This window comes from Bombina bombina, chromosome 1, assembly GCF_027579735.1.
Source record: "Bombina bombina isolate aBomBom1 chromosome 1, aBomBom1.pri, whole genome shotgun sequence".
In the NCBI taxonomy this organism is placed as follows: Eukaryota; Metazoa; Chordata; class Amphibia; order Anura; family Bombinatoridae; genus Bombina; species Bombina bombina.
This window is the reverse complement of record NC_069499.1, coordinates 1,132,804,742-1,132,825,951: the sequence shown is the minus strand read 5'-3', so window position 1 is coordinate 1,132,825,951 and position 21,210 is coordinate 1,132,804,742. Positions and strand designations below refer to the sequence as shown.

General features: G+C 36.4%; 2 protein-coding genes across 2 annotated transcripts in view; both read left to right on the top strand.

Annotated features, from left to right (window-relative positions):
- The window catches only part of LOC128663433 (kelch-like protein 10), a 65,162-nt gene extending 59,801 nt beyond the window's left edge, over positions 1-5,361 (top strand). Inside the window, exons 4-5 of the mRNA XM_053717756.1 lie at positions 563-712; positions 5,026-5,361. Coding sequence (XP_053573731.1) covers positions 563-712; positions 5,026-5,361 — 486 coding nt within the window. The remainder of the gene's footprint in view (positions 1-562; positions 713-5,025) is intronic.
- Positions 5,362-14,417: 9,056 nt separating this feature from the next.
- On the top strand, positions 14,418-19,932 carry LOC128645590 (keratin, type I cytoskeletal 42-like). Its single transcript, XM_053698679.1, has 8 exons — positions 14,418-14,630; positions 14,726-14,808; positions 14,955-15,111; positions 15,275-15,436; positions 16,558-16,683; positions 16,957-17,177; positions 18,815-18,849; positions 19,717-19,932. Exons 1-8 carry the CDS (start codon positions 14,433-14,435, stop codon positions 19,734-19,736), a joined length of 1,002 nt encoding a protein of 333 aa, XP_053554654.1. The 5' UTR covers positions 14,418-14,432; the 3' UTR covers positions 19,737-19,932.
- Positions 19,933-21,210: the final 1,278 nt, after the last annotated feature.

Below are 21,210 nucleotides of genomic sequence, written 5' to 3'. Positions count from 1 at the left end.
GAGCCTCTCTTCACATATAATCAATGACTAATCCAGCTTCCTCCAATCACGCTTTCCACCCAGGTAAGTCATTACCTGAGGCCATGCCGTGATTGTAGGAAGCTGGATTAGTCATTGATGACGTGTGAAGAGAGGATCTCCGTGTGGGGGAAGCTGATCTGTCTGTGAAAAAAACAAAGGTAAGTTTTTAATCAAAACGGCTGCTTTGTAAACTTTGATGAATGAAAGTGCCCCTGTTTTAATAGTATTTTTTAAAAAACGGGCTTTCATTCATTAAAGTTTACCTTCACTTTAACATTAAGTCTTTCTTAACCCCAATTTGAATCATATGTATTACTTTCATCAAAACAAAGTTAGCTCCAGCATTTCAAAAAGATACTATGAAAAACAGCTGTAACACAAGGGTTTAATAAAGCTAGCTTTTGAAAAGTGCTTCAGGGCTCTAGTGTGGAATTGCAGCTAGAATAGTTATATTGGAGAAATCTTAGAAAGTCAGACACATTCCCCATAAATTCATTTTTTTTAAAGATTTTTAATTTATGATTTAATTTCTTTTGCACAGATCTATATATGTGGTGGCTTTAATGGCAATGAGTGTCTATTCACAGCTGAGGTTTACAACCCAATGACCAACCAGTGGAGTTTGATCGCCAACATGAGAAGCAGACGCAGCGGAGTTGGAGTGATCGCTTATGGAGACCATGTATATGCAGTATGGAAATTTTTATTTGTTCACTATTACCAATTCAGTTTATTTGCTTGTAATTATTATACACTGTAAAGCACACAGTCACACAAATAGCATTGTACGCAGATTTTCATACATAGACCGTCATGGCCTCCTGACCCATGACCATTTTAGAACTCCTTTAAAGGACCATTTTAATTTAAAAAAATACGTTAGCACATGTAATTTTATCATCAGTTCTATGAACCCAATTATAAAAACTTTTCTAGGTCAGGCAGGGTTTTCAATGCCAACACTTGCAGGGGATGTGAATTGCGTCTCCCTTCACTGGGGAGAATGAAGTTAGCAGGGGACACACTTTAAATATTAAATCCTGCAGCAAATACAAATTAGATTACCATGCTTTTAGTGTATAGTATCTTACAATCGCCTCTATTTTTATATACATGTGATTTTCTATTAGGGCAATAAGCGATTTGGACATTTTGACACAATCTCATCGCCATTTAATTTGCAGGGGGAATGTTTACAGGATATTCCAAAATAATATGACCTAAAATAATTTTGTGCTTGCGCAATTTCAATACAAATTATTTTTTTTTAATTTTGCAGAACAATTTTGTTATGACTTTCAATGTGGTTTAACAGTACATTTTTTTTACTGCATATTTTAATGTTAATATTTAATTTAATTTGTTTCATACATTTTTTAAATTTCAACCTTTTTTGCATCACCTTCACACACTCAAAAGCCAGGAGCACAATTGCCTCTATTTTTTTATACATGTGATTTTCTATCAGGGCAAAAAGTGTTTTGCATATTTTGACACAATCTTACCACCTTTTAGTTTGCAAAAATAAAACAGCAAAAACTGCAGGGGGAAACACTTATAAGATATGCCAGGTCTGGAGGACCCATGAAATGCTCCTGTTCAGCCCATTAGCAGATGAGGGAAAACTAATATTACAATAAGGAAAAAAATACACTTTGAATTTCGTATTAAAAAAATTAATTTCATAGCTTTTTTCTTCTTTAACGGGAAGAGTTCACAGCTGCATTCATTACTTTTTGGAAATGCAGAACCTGGCCACCAGGAGGAGGAAAAAACACCCCAGCAAAGGCTTAAATAACTCCCCACTTCCCTCATCCCCCAGTCATTCTTTGCCTTTCGTCACAGGAGGTTGGCAGAGAAGTGTCAGAAGTTCGAGAAGTCTCTTATGGAGGGTAGTACTCTTCGCAATGGGACTGGAGTTTTAAGTAATCCTGTCAGCCTCACAGTGAGAGTATGGATGAAAGTTAGAGTCCGGAGATGCAGGGAGAGTTTTCCTGCAAAACCATCCCGACTCATATTAACAGCTCCTTGGTAATCAGCGTTGACGTGTTTCGCTGCCTACCTTTATTCACTCAAGTCTATGAGGCCTATTTATGAAAGGTCTTGTGGACCTGATCCGACAGTGTGGATCAGGTCTGCAAGACCTCGCTGAATGCGGAGAGCAATACGCTCTCCGTATTCAGGATTGCACCAGCAGCTCACAAGAGCTGCTGGTGCAACGCTGCCCCCTGCTGACTCGCGGCCAATTGGGCCCAGAGCAGGGAGGTGTCAATCAACCCGATCGTATTCGATCGGGTTGAATTGCGGCGATTCCTTTCCGCCTCATCTGAGCAGACGGACAGGGTTATGGAGCAGCGGTCTTTAGACCGCTGCTTCATAACTGGTGTTTCTGACGAGTCTGAAGACTCACCAGAAACACGGCCCTTCAAGCTCCATACGGAGCTTGATAAATGGGCCTCCATGTCAGAAGCGAGGCTACTATCTGTCACACTTGAAGGGATGAGTTCCTGTTCCACAGCGTAGATTCCGGTAAGATCATTTAATTTTGTTTCGATATGTGAATGTAATGTTAACGAATCAAGGTAGGGTCCCAGTGGGACTCCTTTTATCTTAATAAGGAATCATGAGTTAATATCTCCTGAGGGGGGTTATTGAATAGGGGGGACTTTAATCATGTTTGCTATATGGTTCTATCTGCTAATGTGTAGCGATACCTAGGCTCCCGGCTTTTACTGAACATAACAGCCTTATCTTAATGACACGATCTCTCCAGATTGCGTGCCCTTTTTGTGACTGGCATGGTGAACCTCGCGACAGGTGCGGTTACGTTGTTTCTCACTTCTGTTTGCTGACTGTGTGCGACAGAGAGAGTCTAGCTCATGGGTAGTTTGGTTCACAGGAGGTAGTAAGTGCCCCAGCCATTGGGGGTGTAAAAACGGTGCCAGTTAGTTTGTCATTTTTGTAATCCCAATATTATGGATGATTCGGATATCTTAGACACGGATGTCTCCGATACGGAGAATGTGTCTTGTGATGACTATGAATGGCCCTGGTAATCAATGCTTATCAGTTATGTTTTAATTGCTAGAGTACTCTCCTCTACCGACTCAGGGAGCTTAGAGTGCGTTGAGCCATCTGCCTCCGAGGTTGCCATGTCCCGTGAGGCCCGTACCCCAGACCTTTTCTTGGCTACGCAAGCAGGTGTCTCTTTGGCCTTTACTCCTTCTCCAGGGGGTGGCTTGTTTCCTCCAGAGGTTGCGTCACGGTTCCACATGGCAATTTCTATGGCGCTGACTCATTTATATCTCCCAATTGAAATATTTCTAAAATACTGTCTGTGTTCTGTTAACCAGGGCTCGTCGGGCATGGGATTGCCTGATTCAGTTCAACCTTCTGGGGAAGCGTTGGCCTCTGAGTCTTCAGGGGCCTCAACCTCAGGGTCAGGATTTTTCGTTGATCCGTCAATGGATGATTTTGCCTTCCGTTATAGGCTGGCACGTCTTTGTGTTCTTTTAAGGCACGTTTTGGAGATGTTACAGTTTTTTTTATTCTTCTGGCACCTTTTTCCACCCTGATATTTCTCCTACTTATCCTTGTTCCCTGGGCAGAATGACTGGAGGATGAAGGGAGTGGGGGAGGTATTTAAGCCTTTGGCTGGGGTGTCTTTGCCCCCTCCTGATGGCCAGGTTCTGTACTTCCCAAAAGTAATGAATGCAGCTGTGGACTCTTCCCATCAGAAGGAAAGAAAATGATCAGGTAAGCATAATTTAAGTTTTTTGCATGTGTAGTTTTATGATGATTTCTACTGTGAACCCAAAATAATTTTGTTCTTGCGCAATTTCAATATGAATTTTAATTTTTTTCTTAAATTTCAATTTTTGCAGAACAATTTTGTTATGATTTTCAATGTGGTTTAACAGTACAATTTTTTAATTGCATATTTTTATGTCAATATTTAATTTAATTTGTTTTATACCATTTTTAAATTGCTACCTTTTGAGCATCACCTTCAAGCAAATAAAAACCAGGAACAGCCCTTTGCGAAGCAAACTGTTTTCAAGTTAAAAACTGTCTTTATAGAGTTAGGATGGGGATATCATTTATAGTACTGTTGAGATATCTTATAGAATCTTACAAGCCCATAGAGCTTTATAGAATAGGGCCCCGCAAGGGTTAAACACATACAGTTGCAAGGTTGATAGTGGTAAAATTACAGTTCATACTTTAATGAATGAGAACATATGTTTTTTTTTTTCTCACAATAATGTACCTTAAAGGTCATCATGGAGAAAATAAATATAAAGGCCTAGATATTTGAGCAACACATTATAAGGTTATCATGCGATCAAAACTGAACTGCATAAAATTGTAATAACTGCTACCTAGGCAGAAAAGTAAAAGCAGCAGAGGTTCCATAATAGAATGCTACTATTACATGCGGCATGTTGCAATGCATGTACAAATCTATTTGCCCCTTTGGTTGCTTGACCTTACACATGAAAAATCCTGCTCCACCATGTGACCTACCCCCACTGCAATACCCTGCAACATAAAGCTCACCCCAAAACGGCTACCCTTAGGCCAGTAAATAAACTCAAAATAAAAGTGAACTCTTATCTAAAGTAAAAACGTTTTAAAATGCCTACATTTATTGCTGCGGTGGCTGGGTAACAGCTAGGGTTTCCTATGGTGGGTGCTGGGTTATAGTTAGGATTGAGATGTGTGGCAGGTTGTAATTAGAGTTTTACTGCAACAGGACTGGGTCATGGTTAGGAGAGTTAAGAATGGTGGCCTGGTTGCAGTTTGGTCCATAAGCACCTTCCAGAGCTGGTCATAGTGCCAAGCATAAGAAGTGGATTTTATTAAGTGACAAATAACATGCCATCACTGAATAAAAGTGATTTGATTGTGATACAGGCATTTAAATGAAGCATTTACAGAACAAAATTGTTCCCATATTGTTTAGTTAAACTTATAATGTTCTGTGTTTCTAATCCATTCTAGGTAGGAGGCTTTGATGGTGCTAACAGACTGCGGACTGCTGAAGCGTATTGTCCTATATCTAATGCTTGGCGCAATATAACAAGTATGTTCAACCCACGCAGCAATTTTGGCATTGAAGTGGTGGATGATCTGCTCTTTGTAGTCGGAGGTTTTAATGGATTCACAACAACCTTCAATGTGGAGTACTATGATGAGAAGAAAAATGAGTGGTTTGATGCCAATGATATGAGCGTTTACCGCAGTGCTCTAAGCTGTTGTGTGGTACCTGGACTCAGCAACGTTCAAGAGTATACTGTTCACTGTGATCACTTTTTTTCTATGATGCAAACAGAGTAAACCCCAACGCTTAGTTCTAATTTGATGTACAACTGATAAATAAAAAACTGAAAGCTCAGTAAAGACTGATTTATATATTCAACCTGTATGGGATTATTGCTTTGCAAATATGAATGGTGAAAACATATGATTGGAATGCATTGCTGATCATTCTCTGTGTAGGAAAGCTCCATTTAAATAAGTGCAGTTATAAGATATAAAGAAACTCTGGAATATTAAATTGACAGATTCCATTTAAGGTTCAATGGTACCGAATAAATCAAAGTTTATACACAAAAAAGCAAGGAATCTAAAAAGTATACTGGCACCTACAGATTTAAAGAAAAAGGGTGGTAAAAGGAATACAAAGATGGATCTGAAAGAGGAAGTAAATAAAGGGACTTCAAACACTTTGAGAAATTAATATAAAATGTGTCATTGTATGTAGTAAAACAACTTTGCAATATACTTTCATTATTTATTTTGTTCCATTTCTCTCTAATTTAATTCTGAATATTGTCGGTTACCAAAATTCCTCTTAAAAGTGGAAATGCAGACACAGTTGTATTCCGTACAGTCATTGGTTGCACACACCAAAATCCCCAAAAACCCTCCAAAGAATATATTCACAAAAGTGGCGCACTATAATGCAGTGCAAGTCAAACAAGCTGGGTTAATATGAGCCCACCAGCTAGCTCACTCAGGCAAACAGGTACCAGATCCACAGTTGAAATAAAAGTAAAAAAAAAAGTCCTCAATGCATAGAGGTTATTTTGTTTTTTATCCTAAACTGTGAGTGTTTTTTTTTACTTTTATTTCAACTGTGGATCTGGTACCTGTTTGCCTGAGTGAGCTAGCTTTTGGGAATTTTGTAGTGATTTCATGCACTATTGGAGTACCCTTCCCCCTCCCTCCTTGCATTTTATTTTGCAGCAACCATTGGTATATCCACGATTTGGAGTGAGCCAGCTGATGGGCTGTGATCTATCCAGCCTGGTTGCAGTTTGGTCAATAAGCACCTGCCAGAGCTGGTCTAAATATTTCTAAATATATCTGATAGTATTTTGGTACACTATATATGTATCTATCTATACCTTTATATACACATTATTATATATAGGTATAGATATATACATATATATATATATATATATGGGACAAAGAAAATATCAGCGCTTAAAATATGGTTATGGTTAAAATATGGTTATCAGAAACTGCACAATAATTCAGTGTGACCTATAGGATCTATACAGCCTAGATCTTGCAGCCTTTCTCCAAATGCAAAAAACCAAGGGTCCTCAAGGAGGTCTTAGTAGAATCTGGAATGGGTGGAAGAAGGGAGGGGCGCACAGAAAGACCAGATCCTAGTGCAGTATATTATGACAAGTTTGTGTGACACACATACATAAATATACAGGTGGACACTCACTTGTTGAGACCTCAATCTAAATGAGGTAAGGGATTAGCGTGGAGGCTATATGCAGCCAGAAGTGATGTCAAAGTTGTAATTCGTTGTACAGCTTACTTCCCCTTTAAGACCGGTGCCAGAAGGTAGATATATCACACTTTTCTTCTTAATCAAAACTTCTTGTCAGTCTCTCCTGGATCCCTTTTTGACTGACTCAGAGAACTGTTTGCAGGAAAAGTATCACCAGCAGCACAGCCCACTCCCCTTCCCTCCTATACCCCTGACAGATTGAACACCATACAGTCAAAAGGGGATCCAGGACAAGGTGTTTTGATTAAGAAGAAAAGTGTGATCTATCACCGGTCTTAAAGGGGAAGTAAGCTGTACAACGGATTACAACTTTGACATCCACTTCTGGCTGCATATAGCCTCCACGCTGAGAGAGAGAGAGAGAGAGAGAGAGAGAGAGAGAGAGAGAGACATTATACACTAGATTTTTCTTTGCATAAATGTTTTGTAGATGATCTATTTATATAGCCCATACAGAGTGTTTTATTTTTATAGTTTTACTTATATTTAAATAACATTGCACTTATTTTCATACTCCTAACCAAGCCCCAACATTTTAGGAGAATACTGACATATACCTTCTCCAGCTTGCTCCTGTTTGTTTAGAGTCATTTCATATGTAGAGGAAGGGTGAGTGTCTGAATATTTCCCACTTTCAGTGGGTGTTCTAGCTAATCCTTTTAACAGAGCTAAACTAAGAGCTTCTAAGTAAGTTTTTATATTTTATATCAGTATCTGTGCATATTATTCTTTATAGTAGTGTCTATTACATGCAGTATGGTGTATACTGTTCCTTTAAGCCCTTTGCCTGCCTTTTTAAAAAAAAAAAAACTGAGGCCTCATATCTTTGAGTCCTTTTTTGAGCAATATTTTTGTTTAAATAATTTTTATTAGATAATGTTTTTATGAGTGTAACTGTACTTCGTAGTATATTTTGAAAGTATTTTGTGACACTTTTTTGTTTCGCGAAACAGTTAACTAGAGCTCTGAGGCACTTGTTAACTTCAATTGTGCTCAAGCGATCGCATTTACTTTCAACTTTTAATACGAGTGCTACATTAGATGCGCTCAAACAGCCACGATGAACCAGATATCGCTGATGCATAACTGTAAGCACCCCTCGTAATCTGGCCATATGTGTGCTAGCTGTTTATACGGTAACTAAATGTATAGATAGTGGTTGCAAATTTAAGAAATCACATGTTTAATATGTAACTCTACTGATTGGTTTAAATAGAGGCTGTTATACACAATGTCCAAGTTTGAAAAAGGCTGCAATAAGCAGTTGAAATGTGTTGCTTGTGTGAACATTGAGAAAACCTTAAGATACATTTATGAGCTCAGTGTGCTTATTTTAATGAAGCCTTATTCATAATACTTATACATAATAATCTATAGTGGTGGCCACATTGTGATTTGCTGTGGACATTATAAGAGTCATTCCGCATAGATTTACAAAGACTTGGGATAAGCATTGGATGGTGGATTATCCTGGTGACAGGTCCTCAACTGAATGGTGAGGCGGAGGCTAGAAGGATCCCACCATATTGTAACGGGAGCTGAGCGGCTTCAAAGTCCTGGTAGATGATTTATTATGGCCCGAATGGGGCCAGATAATCTGTTTCCGCACAAGCCTTCAGGCTCGCCGGAAACAGGAGTTTAAAAGCAGCGGTCTTAAGATCGGTGCTCCTTAACTCATACACCATCTCTGAGGCGATGTACAGCAACCAGCCCAATCCTATTGCACTGCTTGTGCAATGCCTCCCCCTGCAGATTCGCAGCCAATCAGCAGGGGGTATCAATCAACCCGATCGTTTTCGATCGGTTGATTGCTGTTCACCGCCTCAGAGGTGGCGGACCAGTTAAGGAGCAGCGGTTGCGCGGAAACAGCTGCATTGGGCCCAATTGACCACTTGGTAAATTGGCCCCTATGAGTAGACTATCTTTTGTCTTTAAGAAAACATTTGACCCATGCCATGGATTTATTTCATACTGGATGATGATGGACTGATATTTGTTTTTATTATTGATGTGCTATGTGTTGATATATACTGGTATATATATTTAATGGGATTATTTAATTAAAGGGATATGAAACCAAAAAAAAAATATGGTTCAGACTGAGCATACAATTTCAAAGATGTTTCTAATTTACTTGTATTATAAAATGTGCTTAGTTACCATGACATTCTTTATTGAAGATATACCTAGAGGCAGGCATTGCTCACTATTTCTTTTGCTGTCAAACACCTCTTTTCAGCATGCCTTAGACAGGATGTTCTTCAGATTGTTATTACTTTTCTCATGCACTAGCATAAACCCCACAGTCTCCTAAGCCTAAAAATTGTATTAAAGGGACATGAAACCCACAGTTTTCTTTCATGGATCTATAGAGCATACAATTAAAAAAAAAGGTTTTAAATGTATTTCTTATATTATATTTGCTTTGTTCTCATGGTATTCTTTGTTGAAGATGATACTTTAGTAGTTGATATGCATGTCTGGAGCACTGTATGGCAGCAAACACTGCTGCCATCTAGTACTCCTGCAAATGTAAAATATATTACAATTTTCTTGCCAAACTGCTGTCACATAGAGACAAATGCAAGTTCCTAAACATACCTACCTGCTTTTCAAGAAAGGATATTAAGAGAATAAAATACATTTTATAATATAAACACGGTCGCAAGATTACGAGTTTTGCGCTATAGAGGGTGCGAAACGAACGCAACAAGAGTTGCGTCATTTCACCCTCCATAGCGCTGCCATTACAAGTTTTTGAAAAGCCTCCTTGTGTGTGCGATATGGTTGAGATAAGCTCCATACCACACAAAATCCAAGGGCTGCTTTGACATGCTCGTGCACGCTTTCCCCATAGAAATCAATGGGGAGAGAGTGTTAGAAAAAAAAAAAATATTACCTGCGATCGCGGAATGAAAAGCTCTGTAGCGCAGCCCCATTGGTGTCTATGGGGAAAAAAAGTTGTTTAAACCCTAACATAAACCTCAAGTCTAAACACCCCTAATCTGCCGCCCCGACATTGCTGACACCTAAATAAAATTATTAACCCCTAATCTGCCACCACTAATAAAACCTATTAACCACTACTCCGTCGTTCCCCGACATCGCCGCCACTATAATAAAGTTATTAATCCCTATTCCCCCGCACCCCAACATCGCCGCCACTATAATAAAGCCATTAACCCTTATTTCGCCCATTCCCTACATCGCCACCACTAAATAAAGTCAACATCGCAAAAAAATAAATTAAACTATTAACCCCTAAACCTAAAAAAAAAATAACTTTAAATTAAAATTACAATATCCCTATCTTAAAATAAATAAAAACTTATCTGTGAAATTAAAAAAACCTAAGTTTAAACTAACAAACTAATTAACCTAACATAGCTAAATACTACTAAAATACTAAACTATTATACTAAAATTAAAATAACTACCAATTAAAAAAACTAAATTAACACTAAATTACGAAAAATAACAAACAAAATTACCAAGAGCTGATTTCTTTAGGGCAATGCCCTACAAAAGGCTACTTTTTTTTTTTTTGGGGGTGGGGGGGCTTTTTTATTTTTATAGGGCTATTAGATTAGGTGTCATTGTTTTTATTTTTGATAATTTTGTTTGTTATTTTTTGTAATTTAGTGTTTGTTATTTTTTGGAATTTAGTATTTTTTATTTTTTGTAATTTTAGACTTAATTTTTTTTACTAGTGTTAGTTTTTTTAATGTGTAATTTAGTTTATTTAATTGGTAGTTATTTTAATTGGTAGTTATTTTAATTTTAGTATAATTGTTATGTTGGGCTAATTGTTGTTTTTTTTAATTTCACAGGTAAGTTTTTTATTTATTTTAAGATAGGGATATTGTAATTGCAATTTAAAGTTAGGGGTTGTTAGGTTTAGGGGTTAATAGTTTAATTTAGTTTTTTGCAATGTGGGGGCTGGCGGTTTAGGGGTTAATAACTTTATTACAGTGGTGGCGGTGGCGGGGAGTGGCGGAATAGGGCTTAATAACTTTATTAAAGTGGCAGGGATGTGGGCCGGGGGCAGATTAGGGGTTAATAAGTTTTAAAAATAGTGGTTACGATGCAGGAGGGTGGAGGAATAGGGGTTAATAGGTAGTTTATGGGAGTTAGTGTACTTTGTAACAGTTTAGTTATGAGTTTTGTGAAACATATTGTGGCGCAAAACTCATAACTACTGCTCTCATATGGCGCTATGGATCATGTCGGTATAGGCCGGAACGCAAGCATTTTAGCCTTACCACACAACTTGTAATACCGGTGCTATGGAAATCCCACGCAAAAACGTAATTTTTTTGAGGGCGGGATTGATGTTGCGTTACAGGTTAAAATGCTTGCGGTATAGCTATACCGACAAGACTCGTTTTTACACTGAAATGGCCATTTTTTCAGAGTTAAAACCGTAAAGCACAACTACTTTGATTACGCATTTGAGTGCCCAGATTTTTCAAGTGATACTTTGTACATTTGTTAATATGTAGAACATTAGATCCACAGCAGCACTTCAATTCTTGTAAAAAAGTTTCTTCTTTATTTACATTAACATTTAAAAAACATCATACAACGTTTCGACCTGACTGGCCTTAAATAATGCATGATTAAAGGGACACTGTAACCAAAAAATGTCTTTCGTGATTCAGATAGAGCATGAAATTTTAAGCAACTTTCTAATTTACTCCTATTATCAAATTTTCTTCATTCTCTTGGTATCTTTATTTGAAATGCAAGAATGTAAGTTTAGATGCCGGCCCATTTTTGGTGAACAACCTGGGTTGTCCTTGCTGATTGGTGGATAAATTCATCCACCAATAAAAAAGTGCTGTCCAGAGTACTGAAACCAAAAAAAAGCTTAGATGCCTTCTTTTTCAAATAATGATAGCAAGAGAACGAAGAAAAATTGAAAATAGGAGTAAATTAGAAAGTTGCTTAAAATTTCATGCTCAATCTGAATCACAAATGAAAAATTTTGGTTACAGTGTCCCTTTAAGGTTGGTCAGGCCAAAACGTTGCATGATGTTTTTTAAATGTTGATATAAATAAAGAAGAAACATTTTCCAAGAATTGAAGTGGGGCTGTGGAACAAATTATTTACATATTTCTAAGTGAGGGAAAGCAGTGCCCCTTTTGTACGTGCACCCTACACACAAAGGGCGCGATTACAAGTCGCGCGGCAAATCAGTTGCAAAAACACTGCGCGCGTTAAGGATTTTTCGCATTTGGGGTTGTGCAGCTATTACAAGTTGCAACATAACGTATTATGTGTGAGCATTAAGTCGCGTAATGCAAACTGTGAAATCGCGTGCGCATTCACGTATTCCCCATAAAAGTCAATAGAGAAGACAAAAATAAATAAAAAAAACACAATATGTTGTGCAAAGCCTATGACGTATTCTCCTCGAAAAAGTATATGAAAATGCGAATATTTCATATTGCAAAAATGTTTTCGCAATGGAATATGTTATATTTATTTATAAATAAATATTTCTCTATATACAGTATTTGATGATATGTGGACTGATATATCTGTTTATTGCGAGATATGTATATGAATATATATACGTCTAGATATCTCGAGAGCTATGCAAATATCGCATTGAAAATACATCTGAGATATTGTTTTATGTGCATAAGATTGTAATGTAAAATCTTTTCATCATCTCCATATTTAAACATATCTCTATACATATAAATCCATGTTTCCCTATGTATGTGTATATATGTCAATGTAAAATCCCTTTGTCAGCTTTTTTTTTCTAACACCCGAGATCTCCTATCTTTTAGAAAAGAGAACAGCACCAAGCTATGCAGGAGACAAAATTACTGTGGTAGTTCCGTTAAACATAGGTGCTTAATGTGATCATGGAGGGATGCAGGTATTTTGCAATCAGTGTCCCTTGTTTAAATGCAATGCTAGAGTCAAGGGGGTAGCTTTATGCACATTAATTGCCCAAACTGCTCCGTAAGCTAGACTCAGTCAAATGATAAGGGTGGGTGTGTAAAACACAGAAAGGCAAGATCGCTATCTTTTAGCCCTTATAAACTTTGTGTGCAATATTTTTTTTTAATAATTTTTAATAGACAGTGTTGATATGAGTGTGACTGTACTTTGTAATGTATTTTTGATTGGTTTCATGAAACTTTTATGTTGCACAAAACTGTTAACTACAGCTCTTCGAGCGCGGAAAGGATTGTTGCATAAAATGTGAATGCGCTTGTGCAATGGCGATTTTTCAAGACTTGTTATACCTGAGCAATGGAAATTGATTGCGAAAAAAAGACCACATAGCGTGCAGAAAACTCATAACGCGCTACTTGTAATCTTGTCCAAAGTGAACTTTGTGATTTTACCCTGTGTCCATATTGTTTTATCTATTGTACATGTGTTAAAGTTATGACAGCAAAAGTGTCTTACTATATAATAACGATTCATAAAATAAAGTAAGAACTTTAAGGGTTATAAGGGTTTATTATATTTGCTAATACACGTCATTCAGGGGCATAACTACAAGGGTCTCTGCTGAAATGGTGTCAAGCCATCCAGAGGGCCCACCAGCTCTGAATAAAGATTTTATGGTATATGATAACTGTTATTATTCAGGTATGCTGATTATTTATGTTGCTTTGTGGTGGTACAATATAACTATTAACAGTTAGCAGTGCTTTGCAAGGGTTGCTGATGAAATGAGGAGGGGGGCTGACACAGACTTTTTCCTGGGGCCCAGTGAGATCCAGTTACTCTTGCCAATCAGTTATATAGAAGGAAATATAACTTTAATACATTTTATTATATTGAAGCAAAGTAAAATGCATTATTTGTACACTTTAGGCCGTATTACCACATTCCTATTTTGATTACATTAAATACATGAAATACCCTCAAAATCATTATATTAGTCTCTTTAGATTTATGCAAGAAAGCAAATAAATGATTACATCAACTCTTTGGTAATTTTCAGCAGAGTTGCTGGGGTGTGGCAAAGTATTTCTTCTGATGTTCAGCACTACAAAAACACTACTGCAATTTCCCCACCCCTAATCTGCTTGCTAAGCAAACCAAAAATTGGTCCTTAAAGGTGATGCTCATTTTAAAGCAATTCAAGAACAAGTAAAACTGAGTTAGTAATGTGTAATGGTCACATGAAAAGAAATCTAATTACAGTGACACCTTTTTTCCTCAGTATAAAAAGGGATGTAATAGTAGAAACACACATACTTTTCTGAACAAGCTACAGTTTCGATTCTCCAACCATCTTTCTATAGCTCTTCCAACACCATGAGCCACTCTAGTGTCAGTCATTCACCCTCTGGATCCGTAAAAGGAGGTAGTCACATTGGTGGACACTACTCTAAATCAGGCAATGTCCATCATGGCGGATCTCATAAGGTAATCCATAACATTTCCCATATTTCTCACCATGGTGATCATTACAGAGCACCCAGCTCACATGGAGGATCAGGATTCTCTTTCTCCAAGCAATCTTTTTTCTCCCATGGATGTGGAGTTGGAAGTGGTAACCCGAACTCTGGTCATGGAGGTCACTTTGCCAACCAGAGTGGTTGGAAGAGTAACAGTATGTTGGCCATTAATGAAAAGGAGACCATGCAGCTTCTAAATGACCGACTTTCATCCTACATGGAGAGAGTGCGCTCACTGGAGCAAGAAAATGCTGAATTAGAGAAAAAAATCTGTGAACGATATGCCAACAATGTCTCAGACTCGTTCCCTGACTTCAGTCATTATTTCAAGATTATTGAAGAGCTTCAGGCTCAGGTAAAAATTATATATATATATACATGTGTGAATATAATATAAAGATTTAACTAAAACACATTTACCTAGACCTCTGTATTTTATGTCCCTTACAGATTGCCGCAGCCACTGTGGAAAATGCCAGGATTGTCCTGCAGATAGACAATGCACGACTGGCTGCTGAAGACTTTAAGAACAAGTAGGTGTCTGGGAATTTAGTCAAAAATTCAGGCACAATTTAATTTAAATTAAGTAAAGATAATTGGTCCACTTTGTTGATTAAGAAATACATGTTCATGTCCTTTTTATTTTCTTAAAATTATATCCTTATCCTGTCTACTGAAGGTACGAGACTGAGCTTAGACTGAGGACCGGTGTTGAGTCGGATGTGCATGGTTTGCGTAGAATCCTGGATGAGCTTAACATGGAGAGACAGGACCTGGAAATGCAGGTTCAATCCCTCCAGGATGAACTTCTCCAAATAAAGAAGGCCCAGGAAGAGGTGGGATAAATACAAGTTTATATCTCTGAGTAGAAACTTTAAATGTTAATTACTTTATTAATTCAGTGTAGGAAATTGAGGCAAATGTTAAGAAAGACATTAGCTGTAAGAATTTGCATTTAAATCTATACTACATTCATTAACTATTTCTTATGCCCTGAAGGAGGTAAGTGCTCTGCGTGCCCAGCTTGGAGCCAGAGTCAATGTAGAAGTCAACGCTGCTCCATCTTCAGATCTCAATAAAACTTTAGCAGAGATCAGAGAGCAATATGAGAATCTCATGGAGAGGAACATGAGGGAGGCTGAAAATATGTTCCAGCAGAGGGTAAGCTTATTTTTTTATGAACATATATGTAGATGTTAAAATGTAGAAACTAAGAATTTTTATTCATGTAGTATAAGCTTTCCCATACCTTAAAGTAAAATATAAGAAAGACTATCTTGTAGACAACTAATTGCTAAGTGCTCATTTCATATTCTTACATTTCTTATACTATCTCATTATTGTACCTTTATAAAACCACTTTTCCTTTATTATCAAAGAACATCTAAACACTCTTTAAGCATCCAGGGAATTTTAAAACACAGCATTCAAGGGTCTTCCATAACTACTTAACTACTCTCAGCACTATTTATAAAAAATAAACTCCTTAGTATCCAAACACTCTTTTCAATCATTTGTTCATAGTCTTCAGTACCCATTAGAAATCAAAAACTTTTTCAGCCCTTTGAATCATAATGTATATTAAATACTTCACTTAGGAGCATATGCTGATCTAGGCCACGTGTAACAAACCTATGGCACGAGTACCCAAAGTGGGAGTAAAAACACCTTTGCTCGCACTCTGTCTTTTGCCATCATAATACTTAGTGGCATTAATTGCAATTGTAGCTCTAAAAGGGACATTAAATAGTAAGTCCATTTTATAAGCATACTGTTTAGGTTATTCCCTCCCTCAAGTCATGGCTGCCACCATGTTGAAATCTTGCTTTCACTGCATTCCAGTATTGATGTGTTTGCACATGTACATAAACTCTCCTTACAGTGAAACCTAGGTTCCAAAAACAGCGGTGCTTGAAATGATTAAAGTGTTTAGTGTCCATTTCATAAAATATGTTTCTTATGAATGCATACTGTATATGATAAATTAATCTTCAATGGTTGAGATATATATATATACATATATATGCATATATATATATATATATATATATATATAAATATATATATGTATATATATATATATATATATATATATATATATATACAGTATATATATATATATAATGGATTTAAAGAAACATGTAACTTTAACTAAATACACTACTGACTTTCAGAGATTAATTAAAATAGATATGAAGCTTCTGGTAAATAGATTACATTGTGCTTATTTTGATAGCAATGAGAAGATAAACAAAAGACTTGTAATTTTCTTCTTAATATAGATTGCAGAGCTGAATCGTGAAGTGTCTTCCGATTCCGAACAATTACAGTCCGCTCTCAATGAACTTATCGACCTGAAGAGATGTGTTCAGACCCTAGAGATCGAGCTTCAAGCACAACTTCGTATGGTAGGTTTTATCTTTTTAAAAGGGGAGATATGAATAATATATACAAGCAATATATGTGTTCTATTGATATTAAGTATAAAATAAATTCCACAAGTCTTTGTATGTATTTTTCTCATTTTATATTTTCTATACCTCAGTTTTGTAGTTTCTGCAACAGCATAATATATAAACATGAATAAGCAACACAAAACATATAGTTCCTCTCTGCTGCATTTGTAATGTAACATATTGCTGGGTAACTGAACAAAACAAATCACCTTTATATATGTTTAGAAATCAGCCCTGGAGTGCAGTTTGGCGGAGACCCAGGCCAGCTATTCTTCTCAGCTCGGTCAATTACAAGGTGTGATCGACAATGTAGAAGCTCAGCTGGCACAAATCCGGTCAGATCTGGAGAGACAGAACTATGAGTACAAGGTTCTAATGGACCAGAAAACCCATTTGGAAATGGAAATTGCTACTTACAAACGCCTGTTGGAAGGACATGAAATAAAGTATGTACATTTCTGTTTAGCAAATGCTGCCAAGCATACTTGTATATTCTTTTTAAATGTGTATTAGAGGTCTGTATGCATTTAGTTTTATTCGGTAACAGAGAAGGATTGTCTTAGTTACAATAAATATTCATGAAGAACAAGCATTAAAGTGAAATATAACCTTTGGAATTTAGGTTTTGATACTATTGCAGCTGTAAACTTTACTGCTTGGTAAAACAGCATCATTTTGTACAGACTTTACAGGTATATCAAACCCAATTTGTTTCTTTCATGATTCAGATAGAACATGCAATTTTTAACAACTTTCTTATTTACTTCTATAATTAAATTTTCTTCATTACCTTGGTGTCTTTTGATCAAAAGTAGGGTAGTGAGCTCAGGAGCATGCACTATTCATATGCAAGAGCACTAGATGGCAGCGCTATTTCCTGCCATGCAGTGCGCCAGACACCTACCTAGACAGTACTTCAACAAAGAATACCATGGAAACAAAACAAATTGTGATAATAGAAGTAAATTGGAAACCTTTTTGAAATTGTATGCTCTGTCTGAATCATAAAATAAAATTGTTGGGTTTCATATCCCTTTAATAAGGATTTTTTTTTTCCACAAGCAATTAAATTGCAATTTGATGTAGACCTTACTTTGTAGAATTATCCCCTTTTACTCACTCTGGCCCCTATTTATCAAATGTCTTGCGGACCTGATCCGACAGTGCGGATCAGGTCTGCAAGACATCGCTGAATGCGGAGAGCAATACGCTCTCCGTATTCAGCATTGCACCAGCAGCTCACAAGAGCTGCTAGTGCAACGCCGCCCCCTGCAGACTCGCAGCCAATCAGCCGCCAGCAGGGGGTGTCAATCAACCCGATCGTACTCGATCGGGTTGATTTCCGGCAATTCCTGTCCGCCTGCTGAGATTATGGAACAGTGGTCTTTAGAACGCTACTTCATAATTGCTGTTTCTGGTGAGTCTGAAGACACGGCCGTCAAGCTCCATTCAGAGCTTGATAGATAGGCCCCTCTGAATGCTTTTTCCTCCATTTATTTGATCTGGATTCAAGTGATGTCTATTTTTACTAAGCATGTTTCTACTACTTACTCTTTGTTTTTATTTTTGCTCTCAGCTGCATATTCTTTCCCTTGCTTCTCTTTTACTTTCTAATTCCCTCCTATTCTCTAACTATTTGCCTCTCATTTGCCATTATCTCTAGTTTTGTCATTGATATCCTTCTTCTATCAATAACACTTGTATTAGGTGATACCTACCCAGTCTCCTGCAATATGATCAGTACAAAAGTGAAAAAAACAAAGCTGAAGGCAATTGTATATGCATCAATTGAAAGGGCTCAATCTTAGCTGACTGATTACTCTTAAAATGTAACATATACAGACTTTATTATTCGCGTCCATTCCAGTCTCCAGGGATCACCAGGTTTTAAGAATTTCTCTTAATAAGCAAAGGTTCAGACATTTTCATTACCTTTCCTGATCTTGAGCAGGGGTATTTACAAGTCATGGCACAGGTGTGTCCCTTACTGTAGCATGAGAAAAGGATTAATATAATAGACACACACTTATCTGCTTTCGAATTATACATCTGTTTCACTTTTTCCATTTCTCTTTGTACACAGTCTTCCAGCCCAGCAGTCATGTGGAGGAAAAGACGGTAAGAAATTGCCCCTAGCAGGATAGTTTCCTTGTACTTGCACAGTTATTGCCGCTAATACATAACAATTTGACTATGGCACTTGTGTGTGTCGTCCGTCTCTGCAATGCTTCTGCCAGTTAAAATAAAAGTGAACTTTATAATGCAAACATGAGGTCAATCTCAATGCTTTCGAAAAAAATACCTAATGATTTTCACCAGAAAAACCACTATTAAAGGGACAGTCTAGGCCAAAATAAACTTTCAGGATTCAGATAGAGCATGTAATTTTAAACAATTTTACAATTTACTTTTATCACCAATTTTGCTTTGTTCTCTTGGTATTCTTAGTTGAAAGCTTAATCTAGGAGGTTCATATGCTTATTTCTTAGACCTTGAAGCTCACTTCTTTCAGATTGCATTTTAACAGTTTTTCACCACTAGAGGGTGTTAGTTCACGTATTTCATATAGATAACACTGTGCTCGTGCTCGAGAAGTTATCTGGGAGCAGGCACTGATTGGCTAGACTGCAAGTTTGTCAAAAGAACTGAAAAAAAGGGCAGTTTGCAGAGGCTTAGATACAAGATAATCACATAGGTTAAAAGTAAATTAATATAACTGTGTTGGTTATGCAAAACTGGGAAATGGGTAATAAAGGGATTATCTATCTTTTAAAACAATAAAAATTCTGGTGTAGACTGTCCCTTTAAAGTGTATGGAGATTTTTGTAAATACGTATTTCTAAAAGATTGTGAACGACCTCAATGTGTAAAAAAATGCAGAAAAATATATTTTTAATATGGTTTAATATTCAAAAAAATTAAAACAATATAGGAAGTTTAATGTCTAAGAAGTTTCAGTTAATAAAAATGTCTGTTCTCTTATAGGTTCTCAGCAAAACAAATAATTGAAACACTTTGATGGTGCTGGAGAAAAATGAACCCATTAAACAACTTGAAGAAACATGTCAGTCATCCCAAAATGACAAAACAAAGTCATTTTATAAGATACAGCAGAAAACTAATAACTAAAACACCATTTGAAATAAATTATCTTTGCATGCTACTTCTTTCTGTCATTTTATTTTCTGATCCTGCTGCACTTTGTTGATCTTTTTTCATGTCTCTTATTAATTGTCATATATGGCAAAAATCTAGTGCAATAGAACATACATGTTCAGCCACGTTAACAACATGCTAAAAAAAACCAGAGGCTAGATTAATACCAGGACAAAGCCGACATCTTTTTTTTACTTTTATGTAATACATTTTTCATTATAGGTGTAATCTGCTTCTTCAATTAGAATTTAGATTTTTTTCTGATTGGCAATCAGGAAATATTTGCTTTTTCTATAATTTCCATGTAATATTTTATGTGTCACAAATAATAATAAATAACAACCATTAATAACAAATAATTAATGTGAAAAAATGCAAGGAGAGCTTTATTAGGAAACTTGAGGAGGGACTGATTCTACTCATAAATTGCACTTTCCTTTCATCTGGCAATTTCTCTTGAAATTTATTGAAAAATTTGTTATTTTTCTTTTAATAAATTATTTTTCTCTGTTTAATGCAAAAATCATGTTACATATTTTGTTTTAATCCATAAAATCCATGTAAGACCACACACACAGGTTTCAGACTAGGTTTTTCATAAACACCATATAAATCTTCAAATAAGTGTTCGTTAAATCATCCTGGTAAAAGTTTAGTTTTTCTGCCCTTTTTTGTCTTGGAAATCAACACTTATGCACATAAAACTGCCAACCCGCAAAAGAAATTATCCCTAAAAAAAGCAAAAAAAGCAAACAAATGTGTTAAATCTATTATTATAGCTCTAAATAAAAAACAAAAAATAAAGATAGTTGGTTGCCTACCAAGCTTTTTTGATAATGTTCTACATTAAATAAATATCATATTCTATGACCTCATAATGACATCACATATTCATGATCTATGGCTATTTGTTCAAAGAAACACACAGGTGCCCACACACAGGGGCCCTCTTTTACCACATTTGTGAGGCAGTCATTGGATAAATAACATCACTTATTATAAATGCAGGATTGTAACTTTCATCAGACAAAGCCGGGTGTTGCCTGATAACATAATCATACCTATTTTTGGCCTGCAATGTTACAATAATGTTCTAATATGATATTTATTCACCCATTGAGTTTCTTGTGTATTTCTTTCTGCCTAATAAGAAGTATAAAATGAGGACTGACATCACTGGGACGTCATAAACTGAATTAAAGTCAAAATTAACTCTAAAGCCATTTTCCTACAACTTTTTTACCAACACTATACAGTAGATAACAAATAGTATTTATACTGTCCTAAAACACCCAGCTACTGTCACAAGTATGTATCAATGTG

What these genes read in the sequence shown, in the direction of transcription:
- LOC128645590 (XM_053698679.1), top strand. Translation starts at nt 14,433, where the DNA reads ATGTTGGCCATTAATGAAAAGGAGACCATGCAGCTTCTAAATGACCGA. An exon ending in TAAAGAAGGCCCAGGAAGAG is followed by an intron (nt 15,112 to 15,274) that starts GTGGGATAAATA and finishes TATGCCCTGAAG; the next exon opens with GAGGTAAGTGCTCTGCGTGC. An exon ending in TTGGAAGGACATGAAATAAA is followed by an intron (nt 17,178 to 18,814) that starts GTATGTACATTT and finishes CTTTGTACACAG; the next exon opens with TCTTCCAGCCCAGCAGTCAT.